Below are 17,863 nucleotides of genomic sequence, written 5' to 3'. Positions count from 1 at the left end.
GGTGGAGTTGGAATATTCCTGAGAGGAAGCAGCATACAGGAGGCCCTGAGGAATTAGACATATGTGTAAGGGTCTACGGATAGTTTTGTATTAATTGGAGGCGAGGCCAAAATTGGTAGAAGTAAATTCCAGAAGAGTAAGTAATAAAAGTAATAAAGAAAAAAAAGGAGAACAAGAGTGAGTAATAAAGTAATAAAAGTAATAAAGAAAAAAAAGGAGAACAAGAGTGAAAAGGATGCATGACTTATGAATACCATACTTATTTTAAGGTGATAGAAGTCTTTTATAGGCTGAAGGGAAGGAGTTGGTGAAGAGGGGAGATTGAAGCTGCGAGAAAGTGAAGAGATGACTGACAGAGCTGGCTGGGTACAAAGGGTAACTGGAGGGATTGGTACCCAGAGTGCAGGAGCCGAGCCCTGTGGAAGGGATGCGTCTCCTCAGAGTCAGGGCAGGTGGTGGAGGGGCAGAGTGAGTTGGAGAAGTATAAACTTTATTTATAAAAGAGGAAGCTGAGAGTAAGGTAGAGTTGACTGGGGACTTAAGGACAGTGTTGGTGTTTTAGACCAGCTGCTGGGCATAGGGGCTGACCAGAGACATACTATGGGATGCTAAAGACTTCTTGAAGACAAGCAGCAAATGGATACCACAAAGTCCTACAGTTTTGGGTACAGAGCCCAAACCAAATTGTCCACAGGACATACAAGTGGGTAGGCAGTTAGATTTCAAGCTAAGTGCTTGAGTTCAAAGCTCCTTCCCCTGTACCTTCTTCCCATGTCCCTCTTAGTTCTACTTATATTATCAATACCTCATCCGTAGATTTGTGTGATTTTTCTTCTGTAACACTCAGCATCCTGGGCATAAGAATGGAAAGTATGTGATTGTGTTGATCTACAACTAGGGGCTTATTAAGTAGGTGGAAGACAAGACAAGGTATTGAGATTGAGGATGTTGGTTAAAAAGAAAAATTGAAATTACACATCATAGTGTGAAAACAAATGGAAGGAAACGGATCTAGGGTCAAGAGTCCTGGAGAAGAGAGAAGACTCAAAGACAGAAATAACTAGCAATACTAGGAGCAAGGACATGTACTGTCTAAAAGGACAAATTATGATAACATGGGTACTAAAATTGAAGACTTCCTACAAAGATGGAAGCGTCATCTTTTTAAAAAAGAACATGCCAATAAGTGGAATATGAGAAATAGTATAACTTTATATGACTCATGAGCATTCCTGTCTTTTATTTTGTCAGATTACCTACAAAAAAGGTCACACTGAACAGCAATCTCAATTCACATCTCTGCCTGATCCTCCAGATATTGAATTTGCCAAGAAAGTAACCAATCAAGTGAGCAAGGTAAGTAAACAGCTGGGACACTCTTTGGAAGCTCTGCCTTATGATTTCAATCATTTGAGAAAGAAACTAAAGGTGAATTGAAGACAAAACAGAATATTTTTGCATGTGAACCCAAAACTCTACAGCAAGAGTAGCCCTTCTATCCACACCATAAATGATGTTAATAAAAGTTTAGCCAGCTTGATGTCTTGGTCATTTTAAATGTCAAAGTCACCTTTTGAAAACAGAGCCTATGTCCTAATGTCACTTGACATTTTTACTTATGAGACTAATACTAACAGAGTAACTTGAATAACTGCACTCTTCCATGGAGGATCTGGGCTAATGTGTGTGAAGACCCTGTACAGTTTCATGCAATTAGGTGTGTACAAATAAGAATGCATGAGTGGGCCCTTAGACATAGCTTAGCTGAGAGCAGTGGGCAGTGTACTTCATAACTTTTAAGGCCCTTGCAAGCAGCCTATATTTAGGCTGGTAAACTAGCTCCGAGGAATGCAGCCCTGACAAGGAATGCAGAGACAAATGCTGAACTGCTGAACAGGCCCATGCTAAAGTCCTGTTTTAAATTGGTCCAAATCAGGCCACTTTCTCCTGCGATACTGCTTCTTTTAAATACCTTTCTTTGTCCTCGGTGGAGTTGATTTTCAGTTTAGTCTTCTGCTTGAATTTTCACGGAACCTCAAGATTTCTACTTTAAAAAAGTTCTTTTCAGCCAGGTATGGTGGCACATACCTGTAATCCCAGTGGCTCTGGAGACTGAGACAAGAGGATCACAAGTTCAAAGAGGATTGCAACTAAGGGAGACTCTAAGCAACTTAGTGAGACCCTGTTTCAAAATAAAAAGTAGAAAAAGGGCTCAGTGGATGTGGCTCAGTGGTTAATTGCCTCTGGGTTCAATCCCTGGTACCAAGAAAAAAAAAAAATTGCTGGTGGGGGTAGTATTTCTTTAGTAGAGAAGGAAAAAAAGATATAGATGATGAAATTGCTTCAGTATCTGCTTTTGCAGACTAAACTATAGGACCAGGAGCTGTTTAGATAAAGGATCTAGAAAGTATAGTGAATTTTCACTAATAGGGAAACGCTAACCTGACATTTTTCTCATAGCTAAGTAGAAGTTAACTTCAGAACTGCACAAAGGGATGACTATTGAAAGTTTTGATATTAGAAACAAGATTGGGGAAGAAAATTTATCTTTTTTTTTTTTTTTTTTTTTGCGGTGCTGGGGATTGAACCCAGGGCCTTGTGCTTACGAGGCAACCACGTTACCAACTGAGCTATATCCCCAGCCCACGACAATTTGTCTTTTTAAAAGAAAAAAAGTTGTTCATAAATGATCATTTAGAAATAAAAAGAATTTTTAAAATTTTTATTTAAGGTATATTTAAAAAAGATGTTTTACTAAGGAAACATTCTTTTACCTTATTTGAGTATGCAGTGTTGGCAATTTAAAAAAATCACTTTCAAACCCCTCTGTAATCACTCTTTCCATCAATTTAACCTTGCCAGATTAGAATTGTGTTTTTCAATCTGGTAACTACAAGCAAAGTGTGACTACTGGGCATTTGAAATGTGACTAATAGAAATAGAATGTATTAGTCAAGTTGGATTTCTATAACAAAATGCCATACATAAGATGACTTAAACAATAGACATTTATTTCTCACAGTTCTGCAACCTGGAAGTTCAAGATCAAGGGTTCAGTTCCTGGTAGGGCCTCCTGCTTGACTTGTAGATAAGCCATCTTGTTATGTCCTTACATGGCAGAGACAGAGAACTGTGTTCTCTCTTTCCCTTCTTAAAAAGGCATGACCTCACCTAACCCTAATTATTTCCCAAATTCCCCACCTCCAAATACTTTCACATTGGAGGTAAACCCTTCAACAAATGAATTTGGGTTGGGGAGAAACTTTCATTTTATAACACTCAAAGTTTTATATGTGAGAAATATATACTTGGTCTTGAACACTTACTAGGAAAGAAAAAAATAACGTAAAATACCTTATTTTTTTATGACTACATGTTGGAATGACAATATTTGGGATCTAAAGGGTTAAAATATATCGTTAATTTCTCAACTGTTCCTTACACTAAAAAACATGGCTAGTAAGATGGCCTTCATTGTATGTGTATTGGGCTGTACCACTCTAGTTAGATAAGGTGACAGTGTAGTGTACTTTGAAAGCATTGCCAGACCTGGGTTTACCCTTGTGGTACAATATGAGCCAAGGGGAGAGTGGCTGTGGATGAAGGTCACTGGATTTGACCATAGTGACATAATTCATCCTACTCTTATCCAGATTTCCAAGTTCTTAATGACTATTATGCATCCAAAATAATAGTCACGTTGGAGATAAATGCTTGTGCTTGGCAGCATTCCATTTAGCAAGAGAGGCATGTGACTGCCAAGGGTGACTTATCTATGGGTTTCTTCCCTTCTCTTGAAGTCTTCCCCATTAGCAAGCTACTCTCACCCATGTTCCTGCGTCATCATGTCCACTTTCCCTCCAAAAAACCCAAATCCTTTATTGATTCTCATGCATTTAAACACTTGGTATTCCCTTGCCAGATTGTGTCTTCCAGATCCATCCTTTGTCTTACAGTTCAGATGGTAATGGTCACATACCTGCAAGAGTTATATTCATAGTACATTCTGTTTACCAGCCTTCCTTATTATACCTGTCAGAAGAAATTCTCTTACCTTTGTCTTTTGCTAAATTAATCAGCTATATGCTAGCACCCTCTCCTGGTTCAGGTGCATTCTCTAGTAGCTCTAGATGCAGATGGACAGGCAAACAAAGTTGTTCATATCAGTAGATATTCTTGGTGAGGAAAATAGGTGCCCTAAGACCACCTGGAAGAGGGGTTCTGAATGCAACACTGAGAGGTCCCCTTAGTTCCTCTGTACCTGCCTCTCTGCTCCCCTCCAGATTCATAACAGGAAAAATAAAAGGTTTTAGGTTGGAATTTCCAGTTGATGCCCAACTGGAATCTAGAATTAAAAAAAAAAAAAAAATCTTTCAGCAACACATTGTTAAATAGCATGAAACTCTGATCTTCTGAAATGGAAACTCTATTGCTCTTGGGCCCAGGTTTGGGGTTGGCTGTGTTCATTATTTTCCAGGAACACTTGAGCCAAAGTAGTTCACAACCATATACCATGTTCTCCATAGTGTGACTGACCAACTTGAGGTAACTTCTGCCTGCTGCTTGATGTGTTAGAGTCCAAGGATCTGAAAATAAAGAGGACATAATGGCTTCCTTCTAGGAAAGATTCAGGTGGGATGGTGGTTGTGAGTAAGAAGGGGCAGCAGTTCAATTTTGGAATGATTACATTTCTTATAAATTTAAGTATAAATGAGGCAGTCTTACTCATCAGCTTGCAAGCTGAATTTTACCATGATCATTGCTTTCTGGACACCTAGGAATTTTGGTAAAGCTTAGAAATTAATGGCAAAGCTGGGCATGGTGGCACATACCTGTAATCCCAGTGACTCTGGAGGCTAAGCAAGAGGATCCCAAGTTCAAGGCTAGCCTCAGCAACTTAGTGAGGCCCTAAGCTACTTAGTGAGACCCTGTCTCAAAATAAAAAACTAAAAAGGACTGGGGATATAATTCAGTGGTAAAGCACCCCTGGGTTAAAACCCCAGTACCAAAAAAAAAAAAAAAGAAAAAAGAAAAAAGAAAAAAGCCTAAGGTGGGCATGGTGGTGCATACTTGTGATTCCAGCTAATTGGGTGGCTCAGGAGGAATTCAAGTTCAAGACCAGGTAACTTAGTGAGCCCCTATCTCAAAATAAAAAATAACAGGGGTTGGAGATATAACTCAGAGGCGGAGCACTTGCCTAGCACAAGGCCCTGGATTCAGTCCCTAGTATCATTAAAAAAAGGCGAAATTTATTTGGTATGGAAATCTTGAGTTGATAGATTTATTGTAACTGAGATACAGAGGTTGACTTCTGACTCTCTCTTTCCTAAACATAGGGGAACATGTGCAAGTTCTGAATGAACTATGTCCCTAAACTCAGCAAGGGAGTGCTCTCCCTCATCTCTTTCTTTCTCCCTCACCCAATTTTCCAGTTGGGTAAATTGTCACTACTCTGGATGATTACTTGGAGGTATTTATTGAGAACCTGAGAACAACCTGATCAAGATATTTGAAAAAGTTGATCATTATTATTACTCAGTTTACCGTCCTGTCAGCTCCTGGATTTTGCTTGTCTTAGTTTTTCTCTTTATTCCCTAGCAAAAATACAAAGAAGACTATGAAAAGAAAGTCAAAGGCAAATGGAGTGAGACCCCTTGCTTTGAAATTGCAACGCCAGAATGAATGCCGATAACCTCAGCACAGTAAGTAGAAACCGAAGGCCAGGTGGCCTGGCAGAGGGCCCTCTTCCTGCATGAACTCCTAGCCACCTACCACATCTCAGTAGTGCCAGAGCACTGGAGGTCCCTCTTCTTAGGACAAGACATGATGCAGAGTTTCTGTTTTAAAAGAAATCCCACAAACTCTTTCCTTTAAAAGAAAATTATTTTGATCAAGTTCCATTATTTTTACCTCAATGTTCACAGGAATAAGATTGTGAGACCCTCTTACTGATTGCAAAGTGCAGTTGGTATAAGTTAAAGGGTTTTTTTTTTTTTGCATTTATTCTGTGCAAATCCCCCCATTATGTGCAATTATAATGCACTGATGAAAATATGGAAAAAGTAAATTTATTTCTTTGCCTGGGGAAAAAAAAACTACATTTGTTAAATTGATTAATTTAGTTTCTTTTTTAATGTGAGGTTAGAAATTTAATTGTTCGTTTTCTTCACTCTTAAGTTCTCTACTTCTTTCTTTCAAGAGCTCTTTCTTAGTAGTCAGAACAGGCCTTTCTAATTATTCTTCCAGCTTATTCTAATTGTTCTTAATCTCTGTTAAATTGCTGATCATTTTTGCAATAGCACCACATTCTCTGATTGTAACCTGACCTCTTAAACCAAAGAGTGTCTGACTTTGGGAAATTTCTTTTTTTTTATTATTATTATTTTTATTTAGCTTTTAATTTTTTACAGACTGTATTTTGATTCATTGTACACAAATGGGGTACATAATTCTGTTTCTATGGTTGTACACAATGTAAATTCATACATTTGTGTAATCATACGTGTACATAGGGTAATGATGTCTGTCTCAGTCCACTATTTTTCATACCCTCCTCCCTCTCATTTTCTTTTACATATTCTAAAGTTCCCCCATATTCTCTCATTCCCACCCCCACCCCCATATATATCATCCTCCACTTATCAGGGAAAACATGTCGGCCTTTGGTTTTTTGGGGCTTGGCTTATTTACTTAGCATGATATTCTCCACTTTCATCCATTTATTTGGCAAATGCCATAATCTAATACCCTGTGGCCTCTCAGGTAAACCTTGCACAGTTTGTCCTCCAGTATGGTTATTGTCTTACAGAGGAAATATCAGGAAGATTTTGAGAACATGAAAGACCAGATCTACTTCATGCAGACTGAAACACCAGAGTATAAAGTGAATAAACAAGCTGGGTTGGCAGCTAGCAAGGTACGAGGAATTGTCCGGTTGGTCTTGATGGTTTTAGTGGGGTAAATTTCTAATAATTCTGCTCTTATACATAATGAAAAGGGGGGTGGTTGGGGGAGACTATCAGTTTGAGACCAGTGGATCTCAGGCATTTGAAGAGCAGAATGAAAATAATATAACCAGTAAAAGGAGGTAGGTGCAGAATTTGGAGACAGTCATAAGCTGGGGAGCAAGTGAAGAGAGAAGGGAGTCATCAAGGGGGTCAGATGTTTCTGGAATACATTTACCAACACCTAGTCACCGGCAATCTGAAGAGCAATTTGGTCAAATCTGCTTGGAGAAGATCCATGAGTGAATGAGAACCGAAAAATTGAAGTGATGAGTATGTTCAATTCTTTCAAATTATTTCCCTGGTAGGCAGGAGGAAAAAGAGAAAATGGGGTAGTAAGCTGATGGAAAAGTGGATGAAGAGGGATTTTGTAAGATAGGAGACAAACCACCATATTTCCATGATGAAAACCTCCAGTCGACAGGGGACATGGGTTGATGTTGGAAGGGGGAGAATGGCTGGAGTGGCGTTCTTGATAGGTGGAAGGGGAAGCCATCTGGTGTTTAGGAGGAGGGATGACTTGTCACAAGCCCTGATGGATCACCCGTGTAACAGAGGAGTTTTCGTATCCCGATGCAGATAGTGAGGAGAGTGGGATTTGTGAATCTGCTCTCTGGTCATTTCCATTTTTCAAGAACATATATAGCTCCAGAAGGCAGAAAGGCTGTGTCTTCTACGCCTGTAGAGTCTCCCCTGTGATACTGTAGGATTGGTGCATCTGAGTTTCAGCTGTGCATCTCCTGCCTTTCAATACTAAGTTGATCCATTCTGTTTGCTAAGGTTCTTAAATGTTGGGCAATTATCTAGGATTCCCCACACTTCTATGATTAGACCGACTGAAAGAACCGCTTAGACTAGGGATCATGGTCAGAACCAGAATTTTGTTCTACCTCCCACTGACATGCTCCTGATGGGACACTCAGTTCTCCTCCCACCCGCACCACCAACTTACTGCCTCTGCCATAATTGAAGTTAAAAGTGCAAGTTGGGAAGGACAAAATGACAGGGTGAGGTTGCCACCGTTCTTCACACCACAGCTCCTTCCTCCTCCTCCTGCTTGCACATTAAATATGTGCTGCTCACACACAATTGCAGGTGAGGCAGAAACAGCAGGTAGCTGATGCTCCTGGCTGTTTCTTTAAAACCGTATTGGCAGAAAGGCAGCTGGAGGGTAAGAGCTGAGTGAAGGTTCTGCAACAACCGGCATCTGGGACCTGATGTGCTGTCATTATTTGTGTATCTCTTTCTCTCTCCCATATTTATGTATCCTTTTCTCTTTGAGGGCTGGGACCATGTGTTATCTTTCTTGTATCTGTCTCAGAGCCAGCACATAATCAACTCCTATGGATATTTCTGAATGAATAAATGAATGAGAAGAAAAAGTGTCCTGGAAATTTATGCGGTTTCTTTGCTGCTATTATGAGTTACTATGAGTATTTGGTTTATAAAATGTCAAGCCTGCCATTTTTCTACAAAGAAAATTGATTTGTGGTACTATATCATAATAACTATAATGGAGATGAGGACAAAATAACTGGAGTTACTTTATCACTTTATTTCATCCTACAGGTAAAATATAAAGAAGACTATGAAAGAATAAAGCAAAAGCAGATTATAATGTACTTCCTGCTTCAGAGAACCCACTGCTCAGGCAGCTGAAGGCGGCCGGAAATGCCCTAAGTGATGTAAGTATATTCTTCTCAAAAAGTGTTTTTTTTAAACCTTGGCTCCAAAAATGATGTCTTTTTTTCTTTCCATAATGACTAAATATATGCATAACTTTGCAATACTTTCAGGTTATGGAGTAGCCATTTCAGGGGAATTAGTTATGTATGCCTCTGTGGTGGATGTGCCTCAGTCTCTGCAAGACTGTGGATTTAGTTCAAGGAGCAAGGAAATTCTCCTTCGAGTTATAATCTCCAGGTGTGTGGGCCTCTGTGGGCAAAGAACACAGAGATGTGCAGTGATCTGGACAGAGGCAGACTTTCAAAGACAGACCTTGGCCCAGAAACCATCATTGGCTGATCACAGAGCTTAAAAGATTGCTCCCTGTCTTGACAGGAAATTCTAGTTTCTACATGTAGAATTAAGAGCCTGACTAAATCAGTAGATGTAAAATAGATTAGATAAAGAAATCTGAGTTTGGCGTAGAAAGACTAATGGCCTAAGACCAATTTGACGCCCCACCCCTCACCCCAATACCGGAATAGGTGATCATTTAAGTTTTTTTTCTTATGGTGGATTATATTAAGCTTTCTCCATATTTAATGATTTTATGCCTCTCTCTGGGTGGGTTGGTTATCTTCCTGCTATCTTTGAATTAAGTCAGCACTTTAGGAATGTGTACGTGAGATTGGGGAGGGGTGGGGTGATGGGGCAATTGAGAGGGTGCAAGTGGATCTCTCCAAACAGTTCTGGGAAATCAATCCAAAACTTCTGCTTCTAAATGAAGGACATCTTTATCAATCACGTACAATCTCAGGCTCAAATCTGCTTTTGTTGATTAAAACAGGAGTGCAAACACATTTTAAAAGAATAGAATCATTTAAAATTTGAAAACCCAACTTGAAAATGTAACAATGATCTGCTTTCACAGCTGTGCATTTAAAACCAATAATTGATTCATGTTGCTGTTCAAGCTAAAGATAATCCTAGCAGAGAAGAAGAGTTAGTAATGACTCATTGTTTGGATTCTCATACAGGCCTTATTATTTAGGCTGTTTGGATAATGAGGAGATTTTCTTCCCCCTTGGTACAAGGAGGAAGAGAGATTGTGTATTTCTCAACCTATGTTAACTTCTTCATGAAGGTTTGTTAAAAAAAAAAATAACTTGTTTCAAAACCTCCATGTGTGCCATTGCACCCTCACTGAGGCAATTATGTGCTTTGAGAGAGACAAAGAACAATCCAGAGATCCCCAAGCATCTGAACTAAGTCTGGTTGGGGTGGAATATTGGTTTCTTAATTTTTTGAAAGTGTTAAAGACTGAGCTTTACAATGCTGCTAATAGAAAAGCCTTGTGATTCATGGCACCCCATGTGTGACTGTCAGTTTCTAAGACAGTTGACAGGCAATATCTTTTCTTCTTTTGTTTAGTTTTGGAAAATACGAGTGTTCTAATCAGATGTGGGAGTGACAGGAATCTATTTTAACTGATTTTTTTTTTTTTGACAGAAACTCTACAAGGAAACTCTGAAAAGACAAAGGCAAAGAGCATGAATTACTGTGAGACCCCCAAGTTTCAGCTTGACACTGTTCTGCAGAACTTCAGTAGTGATGTAAGTGATCCTCCTACCATCACCCTGGTGATGGTTCAAACATGACCCATCATTTGATAAATTACTTAATCAATGAACACATGAAATACATTTTGTCTTTCAGACTAAATATAAAGATTCCTACTTAAAGAATATTTTAGGACACTATGTAGGCAGCTTTGAAGATCCATATCATTCACACTGCATGAAAGTCGCAGCCCAAAACAGTGATGTAAGTTCTGAGACCGGTTGTTTGGCTTTCCAAATAGCACATGTTGGGGCATGAATACAATGGTTGCATCTTTTACCTACTTCTTTTTCTCCTCATAGAAAAACTACAAAGCAGAATATGAAGAGGACAGAGGCAAAGGCTTCTTCCCGCAGACCATAACTCAGGAATATGAAGCCATCAAGAAATTAGATCAGTGTAAAGATGTAAGTCTGTAGTGTGAACTTTGAACATTACTGCCCTCTATAGTGTCTAGTAGCCAAGATATAGTTAAAATTTTGATCCTTAAGCAATGTAAGCGAGGAAATTGTAAGAAACAAATCTATCTTGTAATAGGGTAGCTATTTTCTTCTTCTGGCATTCCCACATTTCAAGAACTAATTCTAGCTCATTTTTCTCAAGAAATGAGTTATCAGGACTCTGAGGATATGGGAAGGCTTTCTGTAGCTATAAGAGCATCCCCCAAACAAACTAATCTAGTTAGGAAATCAGTGAATGTTTTATCAGCTACCAGTGTCTTTCTTTGAGGGTTGAGTTCTGCCTGCTCAGCCCATAGACCACCTTGGATTTGAGAGGTACTGATAAACCAAATCCCTTTGTTTCCTACAGCACACCTACAAAGTCCATCCAGATAAACAAAATTCACTCAGGTTACCGACTCTCCAGTTCTGGTACAAGCCCAAGTCAATTCCAAGCACTGAGTGACGTAAGTTCCTCTAAACAGCCAGGAAATCCACTTACGAGGGAGAATAGTTTATAATTCTATATGTAAAATCAGTTTATTGCTTATTGAAGGACTGGGATACAACCCAGGGTCTCGTGCATGCTAGGTCAGGACTTTTACACTGAGCTACATCCCTAGCCCAAAAAAATCCAAAGTCTTATCACATTTATAGGAAAGGTTATGTGAATTTTAACATGTTTAACTTTTATCTATTTGTAATCACATAAAACATTTTCCTGTTTGTGTTGCCTTCAGTCTTCCTGGGAGAATAATGATTCTGTGATGAAAACTGATGTACCTTAATGCATTGAAAATATGAGTTCTAGAATCAGGCAAAACTTGCAGCTCTGCCACTTAAGGCCAGGGGGCCATATTGTTAATGTCTCTGTGCTTCATATTTCCTTTTTATAATTTGTGGCTGTTGTGAAAACCAAGTAAAAGGAGAAGTGTGTGTGGCATTCAAGTGGCCCAGATCAGGTCTTCAACATATGAAATTTCTTTCTCCCAAATAAGTTTCTGGAGTCTTTGAGACAAATTTGTTTTTCATATAGCTTTAAGTGTGAATTTCCAGACTTATGTTAAAGGATAAAAATACAAGGAATCTCAGTAGGTTTTATGGTCAGAAATGAAGCCTCCTGTTGGAGCATTAGCAACCCTAATGCATTGGAGGTGACGAATAATGAAGCTTCTCCGAAGCAAAGCATTGATACTGAAGGAAGATGGACTGTGTGTCTCAGGACCTAGAGGGTCCACCGTGGTGTGCATGGGGGAGGGGCAGTGTGTGGGAAAGCCACCTCATTTCATGGGGTCCTGCCATGGTGACTCTTGTGGTATCAGCTGTCAAAGGTTCAGCACTGAGACTCAACAATGCAGGGTGACCTACCTGAGCTCTGGATCTCTCTTTTGATCTTACAACTTTGTTCCTTCACAAATGTACCATGCAAGAGAAGTTTTTTTAATTTGCAAAAACTCTTCTCCTGAACTAATTGGATCTCTTCTATCCCTGGCCTACCCACACCCTCTCTCTTTTAGTTAATTACAAAGCTAAACATGAAAGTGAGAAGTTCAAGGTGCCATATACCCCTGCTACTCCTGCCTTTATCCAGCACAAAGTCAACGCTTACAACCTGAGTGATGTAAGTCCCATTCCCACTGTACCATGTGGGGTACTGATAACCAGGGTTTCATTTTGATTGCTTCACTACAGCTTAACATATTTCACTGTTAAGATGAAAGAACAGTAACATTTGCATTATGTTGATATGTTTGCCAGTGTGACTTTGAGTTCACCTTGTAAAATGTGTATAGCCATCTTTTGAGTAGCTTCATTCAGTTAGAAAATCTAATATATTTTAACCAACCGTAAACTACCACCTCTCATGTCTGCTTAATTGCAAATCTTGATGTTAGATCTTTCAGCTATTATGTTCATTTATACTGGGCCACAATTAATTCTTTTAGAACCTGACATTTTAGATATAATTTCATTTCATTTATTCCCCAGGCCTATAATGTCCTTATTTTACAAAAATTATACTTATTTCTCCATATAAAAGAACTTGCACTAATGAGAATACAGAGTAGTTTAAGGGCAGAAGGCCAGGTGTCCATTGACATCTTTCATTTTCTGAGCGTAATTTTGTAAAAAAGTCAAATTACCCTTGGGGATCTCAATTTCCTCAATTCTATAAATGAATACTAAGATTATCCAGCATCAATGAGTACTGTAATGATTTATGAAAAATCTTTGCAAAGGATTTAGAGATCAAATGAAAGTGATGCCTTTATACCATAAAAAGTAAGTTAACTGTAGAATATTTGTGCCACTCTATAAGATATTCAGTGTTTAGATATCAAATATTAGTATGGAAACTAGAATTAATTTGATAAAAGATTCTAAGGGAAAGTAGAAAAGCCTGATCTTGGAGAATCAGAAGCTCCAACTTGAGAATTATCTGAAGTATACATGATTTCCTGAACCCTGACAAGGGTCAGTTTGTTTGATATTTAGACAAGGTAATAGTTATCCTTTAGCCTTCAAGTGGAATGATATAATTATCACTTTTGTGCCTGTTCCTTTGCTGAAATTTTCCTGTCCAGAATGTTTATAAGCAAGACTGGGAGAAGAGCAAAGCTAAGAAGTTTGACATTAAAGTGGATGCCATTCCCCTGCTGGCAGCCAAAGCCAACAGCAGGAATGCCAGCGATGTGAGTATGGCCTTTCTGTCTGGGCAGGTGGCCTCGGGCTGTGTCCTGGTGAGTGGGATCCAGCAGGTGCCATGTCTTTGCAGGTGATGTACAAGAAAGACTATGAGAAGAGCAGAGGGAAAATGATTGGAGCCCTCAGCATTAATGACGATCCCAAGATACTGCACTCCTTGAAGACGGCCAAAAACCAGAGTGATGTGAGTTTCTTTGTAAATCACTCTTACTTTCAGCTTTGGCCACACTGCTGTTTAATAAAACCTTGAGTTGGATATTAGTTAGCTTAACTGGTATCTCAGGTTCACGATGACAAATCAAATGTGTCAGGCCAGAGGATTAGGAAAGATGAACTTTCTCATTTTATTGCTGTCTCAGTACTTTGAGATGATACTAAGTGTTACAAAGTTCCCTTAATGTCCTCTCTCTCATTAGGAGGAAAAATGTACTAGCCATATCTTTTCCTTTATTGTCTTTCATAGAAATGGGCTCAGTATCATAGTATGTGTAAATAAATGTACTTAGCATATGGCATGCATGTATTCATTCAGTGCCCTGAGCTGATTAAGGTTGTTTTCAAAGACACAGGCAGGAAAATAAAAAGTGAGAAGTGAGAAAACCAATTTAAAGACAAAAAGTAGGAAAAACTAGATAAAGCATAAACTCAAAAACAAAGTACTTTAAGAATTTTATAAAATATTGATCTCATAGAGAAGGCTTTAAAATGCTTCCTAAAAATAAAATACCAAAATTGTTTTTCTAATTTCTAGCAAGAAAAAATATTTCCTATATTTCATATCATTTACAAGTTTTCTTATCTTTATTGAGTATATTTTGAATTCCTATATGAGAGAATTAAAAGATGACTTGAAGAAATATTACATATGCATTAAAAACAAAAGTCATCTTTTCATGTTTTGCTGTTACAAAGAAAAATGTTAGGACTTAATGATAAAGCCAGTTTCCAGGAGTGTGATAAACTGTGTTTTCACCAAGTGCTGAATTGATTCCTCTCCTAGACTATGCCCAAGTCTCTAAGGTCCACCTTATACTGTTAAACCTCATTTTGAATCAACTTTAAAAAAAATCATTCTTCTTCTAACACATTCTAATGGAAAGAATTATTTTAGGACTGAAACTTACCTGAATAATATTATTAATGTCCTATAATTTATTCAGCCCAAGAAATATTGGGACAAATAATGTAAACATATTTATGGTTATTAGTAGATGAGATTATACAAGACATGAGCCTGAAGCGTATCCATCTTGCTTTTCTGCTTGATGGAAAATATATATGGAAAAATATATTTATTAAAGAGAGTAATGAAATGCATCACTTTTATTCTACGAGATGTATTTTGCTTTGTTTAATTTTCTTTTCCCTTTGACAGAGATTTTTTTTCTTTTCTTTTTTTTTATTGTAAACAAATGGGATACCTGATGTTTCTCTGTACATGGCGTAAAGGCATACCATTTGTGTAATCATAAATTTACATAGGATAATGTTGTTTGATTCATTCTGTTATTTTTTCCCTTCCCCCCTTTGACAGAGATTATACAAGGAGAACTATGAGAAGACAAAAGCAAAGAGTATGAATTACTGTGAGACCCCTAAATATCAACTTGATACACTGCTGAAGAACTTCAGCGAGGTTCGATGGGCCCTGGGTACATCTGGGGTGGGAAGGCTTTCCTTTTGTTTGACAGATGACTATTAACATGAGTTGTGCACATTTTCTTTTTCAGGCTAAATATAAAGATTCATATGTAAAGAATATTTTGGGACATTATGTAGGCAGCTTTGAGGACCCATATCACACACACTGCTTGAAAGTTTCTGCTCAAAATAGTGACGTAAGTTTGAAGATAATTATTCATGCCTCACAGAGACATTGTTTGGGAACAATAGCAATCCTGATCTATTTTTATTTTTTCTCATTATAGAAAAGTTACAAAGCAGAATATGAAGAAGATAAAGGGAAGTGCTATTTCCCTCAGACAATAACACAAGAATATGAAGCAATTAAGAAGCTGGACCAGTGTAAAGATGTAAGTCAGCTGCCCTGGATTCTTAAAATTGGGTTTGGGGTTCTTGTGACATCTAGTGGTAAATTTAGCAGGAATTTAAATGCTAACATCTAGTAGTTAGCAGAAGATATTAAATTTAAAATTTTGCTTTTGGGGTGAAATTGGGAAACACAAAAGTTACTATGAGGAAGTCATTTCATTATGAAGTAATTTTAGGTTTTATAGAGCTTTACTTTCCTTAGTTTGTATATATGTATGCAACTTCAGGGCAAAAGGAGGATATGGGGGTTTGAGAGAGGTTGGTGTTTGCCATTCCCCAAATTTATAAGAGGGACTAGCAGGTGCCAGGCACTGTCCTTGGTGCTGGGAAAGGATAGGGAACACAGTGGGATCCCTTTCCTGGAGCTTCTAGGGAGGAAGAGATGATAATAAACAAAGGAAGAGAGCGGGAAGCAAGAAAGATCTCAGGCAATGCCAAGAAAACGAGGAAGCAAGAACAGAATTGAAACAGGATGCTGTTGAGAGAGTGGTACAGTACCTTTAATTACAAGGTCAAGGAGGTCTGAGACAGGAATGTGCAGCTCCGCCAAGATCGGGGGTAGAGAAGCAGGAAGAACCACCTAAGGAGAAGAGCAAGGGACTAAAAGGAAGAGGATGCTGAGATCCTGGAGAGAGGAGCAATCAGCAAGAGGTAAAATGGTGGGATGTGAAGGAGGGTGGATCCAGCAGGGTTCATTAATCATGGTGCAGTTTAGATTGACACCAATGCGATGGAGGGCCAGTGGAGGACTTCAGCCCTGGAAGGTAGTGACTGGGATGCAGCAGCAAGACAGATAACTGCAGGAAGAGAGGGGAAGAGGAAGAGGAAAAAGGAGTTAAGAATGTCTCAATCAAGTTTTCAAGAACAAGCAAACAACTTTTGCTGGAACTTTTCATGCTTTAGTGTGTATATGAACAAGAATATAAAGATAGGTCATACAATTTCATTAAAGGATGTCTTTTTTTCCAGCATACCTACAAAGTTCATCCGGATAAGACTAAATTCACGGCAGTCGCTGATACGCCTGTACTACTGCAAGCCCAGCTCAACACCAAACAGCTCAGTGATGTAAGTGCCTTATGCAGGTGTGGGTGACCTGGAGGGCTCAGTGTATTAAAATGTCAGCATCTACATGCTTAATCTTCATGGGCCCATCTACCATCCCAATAATGTCATTTTTTTAGAACTTGTTTAATAAAATGCAAATGAAGCTCCTAGATTGAATTGGAGCTTGAGGAAAACCATGTGAGACAATAAAAAATAGCTTACATTTCTTCAATACCTCATTGATTTCTAGTAGAAGTACCAGACTTACTCATTAGGATCTATCACATGCACATTAAAACTTCATACCATCTTAAATAAAGTACCAACAAATGCATCTATCTGGGTAGGTAACAAGGCAAACATTTATATTCTTGAGTTTGTTAACAAAGACTTTACAAAAAGAAAGCACAGTAACAACGAAGACTTCAGGCAATAATAAAGAACTAGTAGAGAATGATGCTACAGCATTAAAATAGAACGGCATTGGAGAGAGTGGGTGGGCATTTTAGCCTTTTAGTTAGGAAAAGTCTAAGGCAGGAATGGCCCATGCTGGAATTGGGAAGAGCAACACGCTTCTCAAACATGCACATTCTTGTGATTACCCAGTGACCCTGTTAGTGTGTAGATTCTGAATCAGTAGGTCTGGGGTAACCTCATACTCTGACTCTGTAATGAGTTGTTAGATGCTACTGCAGCTGCTGTGATTGGTAGACCACACTGTAAAGTAGCAAGGGGCTAATGTGCTAAGTCTAAAGTCAGGGAAAGATAAGTTCACCTACTATAAAATGTATTTAGTCACACTAATTAGCTCACATGCAATTGGTACAATATAGTAGCATTGATATCACTTAGAAGTCATATCAGTCCATATGCAACTATCCCTAGCATCTTAACATTTGTGACCCAGTAAAGAATTCCTGAACGTAACAATATTGACCAAGGTAGACTCAGCAAACTACAGAGGAATGTGGTGCTGTACAGTAGTCTAGTTACAGGGCTCTTGTTGTTTGACCCAGTTAGGCCCACAGGCTCCTGTCTTGGAGGTACTTAATGCGCAGTTCTTCTCAATCTTGTGCATTTGCTTTGAGCTCTAAAATTCAACAGCTTCTTTCCTTCTTATACTTCCTTCCTTCTATGTTACATTACCTTCTTAAAAATGTAAAGTCCTATGTTCAATATTTTAATGAGAATTTATCTTTTAGCTTAATATTTTACTTAGAATTGTTGTTGGCCTTTGTTACTACTCTGATTTGCAGCATTTTATAGGTTTGGGGTTTTCATGACCTCTAGGCACAGCCTAGTGGTGTGATCTGATTTGTTTCCCATATA

At 38.5% G+C, this 17,863-nt stretch overlaps 1 protein-coding gene across 1 annotated transcript in view; it reads left to right on the top strand.

Moving 5' to 3' along the window:
- Neb (nebulin) overlaps positions 1-17,863 on the top strand; it is a 207,364-nt gene that overhangs the window by 14,377 nt on the left and 175,124 nt on the right. Inside the window, 20 exon segments of the mRNA XM_047543863.1 lie at positions 1,252-1,356; positions 5,599-5,665; positions 5,668-5,702; positions 6,809-6,916; positions 8,574-8,592; positions 8,595-8,689; positions 10,179-10,194; positions 10,197-10,282; positions 10,386-10,493; positions 10,592-10,696; positions 11,100-11,121; positions 11,124-11,184; positions 11,786-11,820; positions 12,247-12,350; positions 13,315-13,422; positions 13,506-13,619; positions 14,970-15,071; positions 15,166-15,273; positions 15,364-15,468; positions 16,457-16,555. Coding sequence (XP_047399819.1) covers positions 1,252-1,356; positions 5,599-5,665; positions 5,668-5,702; positions 6,809-6,916; positions 8,574-8,592; positions 8,595-8,689; positions 10,179-10,194; positions 10,197-10,282; positions 10,386-10,493; positions 10,592-10,696; positions 11,100-11,121; positions 11,124-11,184; positions 11,786-11,820; positions 12,247-12,350; positions 13,315-13,422; positions 13,506-13,619; positions 14,970-15,071; positions 15,166-15,273; positions 15,364-15,468; positions 16,457-16,555 — 1,602 coding nt within the window.

The sequence above is a fragment of the Sciurus carolinensis genome, chromosome 3 (genome assembly GCF_902686445.1).
Source record: "Sciurus carolinensis chromosome 3, mSciCar1.2, whole genome shotgun sequence".
In the NCBI taxonomy this organism is placed as follows: domain Eukaryota; kingdom Metazoa; phylum Chordata; class Mammalia; order Rodentia; family Sciuridae; genus Sciurus; species Sciurus carolinensis.
This window is presented reverse-complemented; position numbering and strand designations above follow the sequence as displayed.